This window comes from Helianthus annuus, chromosome 17 (assembly GCF_002127325.2).
Source record: "Helianthus annuus cultivar XRQ/B chromosome 17, HanXRQr2.0-SUNRISE, whole genome shotgun sequence".
Taxonomy (NCBI): Eukaryota; Viridiplantae; Streptophyta; class Magnoliopsida; order Asterales; family Asteraceae; genus Helianthus; species Helianthus annuus.
This window is the reverse complement of record NC_035449.2, coordinates 26,075,269-26,083,053: the sequence shown is the minus strand read 5'-3', so window position 1 is coordinate 26,083,053 and position 7,785 is coordinate 26,075,269. Positions and strand designations below refer to the sequence as shown.

Here is a 7,785-nt window from a genome sequence, read left to right as displayed (position 1 = left end):
AAACACACCAAGAACTTGAATAAAACCCGGTTTTAAACAAGGTAAAGAGCCTTAGCTCTGATACCACTTGTAGGTCCCTCTCGGAGGATGACGAACCTAAAGCTTGTTATACTAACCCACTAGCAAGTGCGGAATCCAAGCTAGCAAGCAAACCGGGATGAAACAAGCACAAACACAAACACACAAAGATTCACCGATTAACACCACTTGTATTAATGCGAATGAAAGGTTCCGGTTACAAGCACAATGTTCACAAATGCGTTTTGCAAACTCTCAAAGTCTGTGTGTGTGTTTCGGACAGAATGCTCTCAAGAATCTCTCTATCTTTCTATGTGTGCATCTATCTGAGCCTCTAACTAAAATGAACACACTGCATGGGTTTATATACCCATACACAGCAGGTCTGTCCGAAGGATCCGATAGATGTCACGAAGGATCATCTATCGATGTTGGACCTGTCGAAGGATCAGGAATACTGATCGAAAGATCATCTTTCGATCATACTTCCATCGAAGGGTTCACAGTGACCTCGAAGGTTGATCTATCGAGGTCTATCCATCGAAGGTTCAACTTTCGAGCTCATCGAAGGATCCAAACTATCCTTCGATGAGACATCCTTCGAACCAGACATGTTACATCCATAAACTAACTGTTTGGCCAAGTCAAACTAGGAGGACAGTTGACTTGGTCAAACTTACATGACTAACAAGGACATCGTTTATAACGTGACCGAATATAGACAAAGTACAGACACAAGTGCACCAACATTAGACCTTAGGGAACGAAAACCAATGCCTGTAGACTCACGGTTCAGGGGTTTAACACGGATCGTATATCGAATTTGGAAAAACATATAACTGAAAAAAATAAGATTTGCCGGCGCATCCTACGCGAAATGGAGGAGGTCAACGACGAAGACGAGTAGTGGTTTTTTTAAAGCCCTTTCATATGTTCAATTATTTTATTTTATCTTTTTTTTTTTTCTTTTTGTTTGTAATTTAATTTTTTTGTGCATTTTCTAAGATTTTAAATTCAGTTGTACATTTTTTTTAATACCGTTAATGGATTTTTTTTTCATTTTATTTGTCTAAGTTAATTTAAAATAATAATAAGATTTATATAAGATTTCAATAAAAAAAAAGTAATGATTAAAGAATGATTGGGTTTGATTAAAACCGGTGAAATCAATACGGGTGCAGTTAAATATTTTAAAACAAAGTGATTAAGTGATTTGCCAGCCGTTTTATGACCCGAGAGTTAAAAAAACAAACCATTACACTTAGTCTGATGAGTTTTCTAGTTTAACGTTAGGGGTGTTAAAACCGGTGCCGAACAACTAGCTCTAGAATGGAACATTATACAAGGTAAAGTAGCCTTTACGAATAAATTAACATCTAACACGTTTTTCTCTACCTGTAAACATGGACATGGACATGGACGACACTTTATAGTCAAGGAGGGTGTTTCGACTATACGCCCTACAAAACTCCTTTAAATTTTCTGGACCTTATCGATCAAGGAATCAACGAGTGCCCACAAAGAGCGCGCCTCTTGGCTGAATTTAGTAAGTTGAACCTTGGTCATAGACTCGATTACACTTCTCAAAGGTCAAAAACAACACCCAGTTGTACATACGAGTTAATTATTTAATATCCACTTTTTCAACTTTAAGAATCCAAACCTAATCGAATTGTAGTTGTATACTACGTGTGAAGTACGTTGCTACGTGTTTCGTTGGCTAAGTAGCGAAAACGAACATATCAATATCTTCTCCTACAAGTGGATCGAAATCGAGTGTAGTTTTTCCGGTTTCTAAAGATCAATATGTACTTATGTTTTTCTTTAAGAGTTTTTTTTCTCAACATTTAAGCATTTATCATCTTAGAAGACATGCGAAGCTAACTTAAAATATATGAAGTCCAAGAATTACAACGGACAAATGCGTATAAACCATACTTAATTTTGATTTAGAGGAAACAGCTTATACATGCAAAAAACAAAGTCAAGAGTATATTTTTTTAAGTTAACATAGATTCTATGTACATGTGAATAAAACAAAAGAGTGCACAACACAACATATTTAAAATAGAGCAATACGGTCCAAATTAGAAAAACCAAAGTTGCTTAGATTGATTAGAAACTAATCATCATTCTAAACAACACATAGAGTACGTTACTAGCTCACATTAATTTATATTTCAAAATCAGGCCATCTTGTCTTTCACGTACTTCCGTTTTGTGTACAAAAAGGGCCAACCCCTATTTCTATATAAAGCCAAGCCCAGGGTATACTAGAGTTCAATCCAACTCGTTTCTTTAAGCTCTCTCTTATAACTACTAGCTGCACTATGTCATCCAGAAACCGCACTTCCTTGGCTTGTTTGCTTTTGCTCCTCTTCTCGGCTTCTTTGCTTTCACATGTTGCGTCGCGCTTGCTCTCCGAAAACTCCAGCTATGAAAGCCACGAGCAATGGATGGCTCGCTATGGACGCACATACAAGGATGCTGCTGAGAAGGAACGTCGTTCAAAGATTTTCCATGACAACGTCCAGTACATACAGTCATTCAACAATGCGATGAACAAAGGTTACAAACTAGCAGTCAACGAGTTTGCGGACCTTACCAATGAAGAGTTCAGAACAGCTAGGAACAGATTCAAGGCACATGAATGCTCCCCTTCAACCTCTGCTTTCAGGTATGAAAATGTTACAGCGGTTCCATCATCGATGGATTGGAGAAAGAAAGGTGCAGTGACGCCTGTTAAAGACCAAGGCCAATGTGGTAAGCTGAAATTATTTTGGGAATTTTTACAAACCTGATGACATGGTCCAAGTACTAGGATCATGAGGTTGTTATTAACAGAACCACATCTCATGCTTCTGACATCGATATTCATGATGATACGTAGGGTGTTGCTGGGCGTTTTCGGCTGTGGCAGCTATGGAAGGAATAACCCAACTGAAAACAGGTAAACTGGTGTCTCTATCTGAACAAGAGCTCGTGGACTGTGACACTAGCGGTGTAGATCAGGGATGTGAGGGTGGTCTTATGGACAATGCCTTTGATTTTATCGTAAACAATAAAGGCCTCACTACGGAGACCAACTACCCCTACAAAGGTGTTGATGGCACCTGCAACAGCAACGAGGCATCTAACCATGCCGCAGCAATTACTGGTCACGAAGATGTTCCTGCCAACAGCGAAAGTGCGCTGTTAAAAGCTGTGGCCAGTCAGCCCGTCTCAGTTGCTATTGATGCTAGTGGGTCGGACTTCCAGTTCTACTCCAGCGGTGTGTTTACAGGAGACTGTGGCACGGAACTGGACCATGGTGTTACTGCGGTTGGTTATGGGACTAGCGATGACGGGACTAAGTATTGGTTGGTGAAGAACTCATGGGGAACAAGTTGGGGTCAAGAGGGGTACATCATGATGCAAAGAGATGTTGAGGCTAAAGAAGGCCTTTGCGGCATTGCCATGCAGGCTTCCTACCCCACTGCTTAATTTGAGAAAGAGCAGAAGTAATACTTATGTAATGTACAATGTATGTATATTATGTACTCTTAATTATACAAGGAATTGAAAAGGAAACCACACGTTATAAATCCCAACTTTTATAAGCAAGGAAATCCCATCCTCGAAGTTTAAGTTAAGCATAACAAACGAGTACGTCAGGTTTAATATTCACAACTAACCATGAATAAGGATAAGATAAAAGAGGTAATAAATAAATTATTTTCTCCTCTCCTTTTAAATGTTTCATTTGTAACGTTATTGTTATTTACTTGTTTTCAATTCTCCATGAAGAATATACACCTACACCTAATCATGTTCTCGTAATTTTAAGTTGAATGAAAGTAACGAGCCAACTAATTAGGACAAAGGAAGTTCAAAGTGAAAAGAATTGAAGGACGTAAAAGGTTCGTGAACAAGATTTTACAATACTTTGCCTGAAGATATCGAATTAAACTTTTATATTTTTGTTGTTAAAGATAAAAGATAAATTTAATTATACACTGATTTTGTAAAAACAATTAGAAAGTAATTAAAAGATAAAGAATGAAAAAGGGAGAACATAGAAAGAAAAATAGTTGTAAAGAAACAAAAATACATTTATATTGTGTTTTACTCCAAATCAACAGCTAATAATTTTTTTTTCTAGTGGTAAGCATGACACGTACAAACATGATCGGTGCATTTTGAATACACTTTATTTGTTATTAATTGTATTATGAATGCATTGATATAGCTGTAAAATATATTAGTTTAGTTTGTTATTGTATTTAACAGGTTTTAAGAGATTATGGGCTAAAAACATAAATTTCTATTAGAGAATTAAGGATTGCAATAAAGGTTGTCTTAAATGAAAATTGTTGATCAAAAGCACTAATGAACTATGAGTGAAAAAGCATAAGAGCTTAGAATATTGATTGTATTTATAGTCAATAAATAAATTAACTAAATATATATTGTTTTGACATATGAGGTTATGTATGTACATAGAAAGCAAGAATTAATTAAATGGATGTCATGACTTAATTGGACCTTTTCTAGTAAAGAAGCAGGCTACACGAAGAAATTTAGAAGTGCTTGCTAATTGAATTATTTGATTGGGCCATGAATAATGATGTTGGGTAGCCCACAAAGAGAATTTATGTTAGTCGGTGGACAAGAAAGAGGATCGCAACTTTTGATAGGGGGGTTCGACAGCCGATACACAGGAACAAAAAGGACGAATCTTATATTACTTTTCATCTCTCAAAGCTATTCAAGAATGTCCGATCAACTCGGGATGACAACAGATGCTGTGAAGACATCTATGAGCGGCTAGGCTCTTTGTGGCTTCCTCCAGGCGGACGGTTCAATTAGGTTTTTACGTTTCTTAGTTTATACTCAGGTTTGGATGTATTTTTGACCTTGACAAAGTTGTATGAATACATTGATGTGTTGGTTTATTTGAACTATTTGCATGTGTTTTGAGTTCTTGCTTTACAACTTGTTCGGTTGATGACAAAACTTAGTAACTTGTTGGGTGACATAGAGTAGGTTGACTCACACTAGTAAATAGGGTTAATCAAATTATAAAATTATAAAAGATCTGATGACAAAGACCTATTTTTGATTATCACATTAAATTAACCAACTTTCCAACATCATGTCTATGTGATGGCCAATTAACTGAGTGAACTGAGTTTTGTGAAACCTGGAACCTGAAGTTTGGAGGAAGTTGCGTTTTATAAATCTGATATCTTTTCTTCTAATTAGTTTTTTTAGTTTCTTTCAAATTAATTAAAACCCCCAATTCTAGATTAGTAGTAGTTAATTAAATAATTTAGCTAAACACTAACCACATATTCCCCGTGGATACGATACCCTACTTACGCTATCTATTTTGTTTAATTAGGTTTTTGCATGACCCTTACGACAGTCATCAAAATGGCGCCGTTGCCGGGGAATTAGTGCGCTTAGTGTTAGTTAGTTAGCTAGTTAGTTGTTCTTGCTTTCTCATAAAAATCTAAAAAACCCAAAAATATTGTTTTTTTATTTTATTTTATTTTTGTTAGTTCGATATTACGCTCGGGTGTTTTGTTTGTGCTTGTGCAGGTCTTTGAATCATGGATAGAGCTTATCAGCCCGGGTTTAATGAATTTGAGGATGCTGAATTCTCACAACATAACCGACCAATGCATCTGCAATTGAGCTTTCAAAACAGACAATCACCGACTCAAAACCGATATGCTAGATATGATGTAGATGAAGTGGATGGGTATTATGACCAGTTTGGATGTGATGGGTATAATGATTTTGTGCCTCCACCGCAGCAGTTTATTCAAAGAGGTCAAAATCGGGTCAGTTTGGGTCAGCAAAGGTATAATGATGTTCAACAAAATAGTTATGGAAGATTTTCCAAGATATCAATCAGAATCACCAGCAAGACAATCAGAGAAGTTATCAGCAGAATCCAAATCAAGGAAGATTGAGTGGTCCAGATGAAGGTTCGAAGGATGAGATTATGGAACTGTTGAAACAGATAAAGCAAGGATTCTGCAATTATTCGAGCTATCAAGGAGATCAAGATAACTACGACAACAATTGGCAGACTCAAAAGAATGAGCAAGCGGGTCAGCATGTGTCGGATGATAACTCCATCAATGAAAAGTTTGACACGATCATGGAGTTTTTGAAAGATATTCAGAAAAGCAACGAGGTTCGAGATCGGGAGGTTAAGGCATTGTCACAGCAGGTTGGACAATTAGCTGAAGAAGTGGCTATCATCAGAAAAAATCAAGATAAGCTTCTTAGTGATTGTCAGAAAAATCCAGCTCACAATTCTTCTCATAGTAGTGTCCACATAAATGAGGTAAGTACTTCTTCTCTTTCTAAAAATTCTACTGTTGAAACTCAGTCACCACAACATGTTGAGGGTATGGTAGAGGATGTGACTGAGTCTGAGGATGAGAGTGAACGTGATCAGGAAATTAGGAGTTCCATAAAATCTAGACATGGTTTAAATAAAACATTTTCTGATAGTGATAATGGGAATGTAAAGGTTCCATTCCCCTTGGCTTTACTTGCACCCAAAAATTTAAATAAACGGAAATCATCGAAGGGTGAAAGTTGGGAAAGTTTTGAAAAGGTAAAAATAAATAAACCGTTACTTGAAAAAATTAAAGAAAGTCCTGATCACGTTGAATTCTTTGAAGAGTTGAGTACCCGAAAACGACGTCACAAGTTGCCTAAACAACTTGATACAGTTCATGTGAATGCCGTTTTGATGGGTACCCTTCCCCCGAAACTCCAAGATCCAGGAGCACCTATTATTTCGATACAAATAGGTGATTTTAAATTGGATAGGGCGTTGTTGGATCTTGGAGCATGTGTGAATATATTACCGGGGAGTTTATATGATCAGTATGATTTTGGGCCATTGCAAAAAGTTGAAACCATAGTGGTGTTGGCTGATCAAACTCCTACGTGTCCTAGGGGGATTGTAAAAGATGTGATTGTGAAAGTGGGTGAGTTTTATTATCCTGTCGATTTCTTGGTGCTTGACTGTGTTAAAAATAACCAACCAATTGTTATATTGGGTAGACCGTTCCTAGCTACGGCTCATGCTGTCATTCATTGTGTTGAGGGAACGGTCAGGTTTAGGTTTGGGGATCAAAAATCGATTTTTAAAGTATTTTCAAACTCAACCAAACCTGTTGCTAACAACTGTGAACCTTCTGAAAAGAAGGGTCGTGTGGAAGAAAAAGAATGTTTCATGATTGACAGGTTGGTAAAGGTTAAGAAAAAGAAGAAGAAACCGAGGAGGAAGAGGAGAAAGAAAGGAAATAAATTACAGAAGATGGATGGAGAAGAAGAAAAGTGTGAGTTGAATAGCTTCTGGTTGTTGAACAAGTTGGATGGTGTTTCAAAGTTGTGGATGAATAGATTGATGAAAATGAGAGATTACAAACACCCTACACGCCCACCATGATTTGATTGGTATGATCTGGCTGAAGATCTAAAACTTAGCGCTTCTTGGGAGGCAACCCAAGTTATGTTTTTATTTTTGTGTTTTTGTGTATGAACCAGACAAGTGTGGGGAAGTCTGAGGAGGTTTGGTTGCTCGGCGAACTTGTTTTTCTCTCGTTTCTCTTTGTTACTACCCGTTTAACCTGTTTGGGAGCTTTTGAGATTTATTTTGCAGGTTTCAATCACTTTTGTCCATACTCAATCTCCATTTGGATGAAAGTGATTCGAATAATTTCAAGTCAAGTGTCCCATGTTGAAGCAGCCGCTAAT

General features: G+C 37.1%; 2 protein-coding genes across 2 annotated transcripts; both read left to right on the top strand.

The window, feature by feature from the left end:
• Positions 1-2,329: 2,329 nt before the first annotated feature.
• Positions 2,330-3,621, top strand: LOC110922029 (senescence-specific cysteine protease SAG39). Its single transcript, XM_022166356.2, has 2 exons — positions 2,330-2,781; positions 2,909-3,621. Exons 1-2 carry the CDS (start codon positions 2,349-2,351, stop codon positions 3,499-3,501), a joined length of 1,026 nt encoding a protein of 341 aa, XP_022022048.1. The 5' UTR covers positions 2,330-2,348; the 3' UTR covers positions 3,502-3,621.
• A 2,389-nt stretch (positions 3,622-6,010) lies between these two features.
• LOC110923889 lies at positions 6,011-7,477 on the top strand. The gene has a single exon (XM_022167942.1). The coding sequence runs from the start codon at positions 6,011-6,013 to the stop codon at positions 7,475-7,477; it is 1,467 nt and encodes a 488-aa protein (XP_022023634.1).
• The last annotated feature ends 308 nt before the right edge of the window (positions 7,478-7,785 follow it).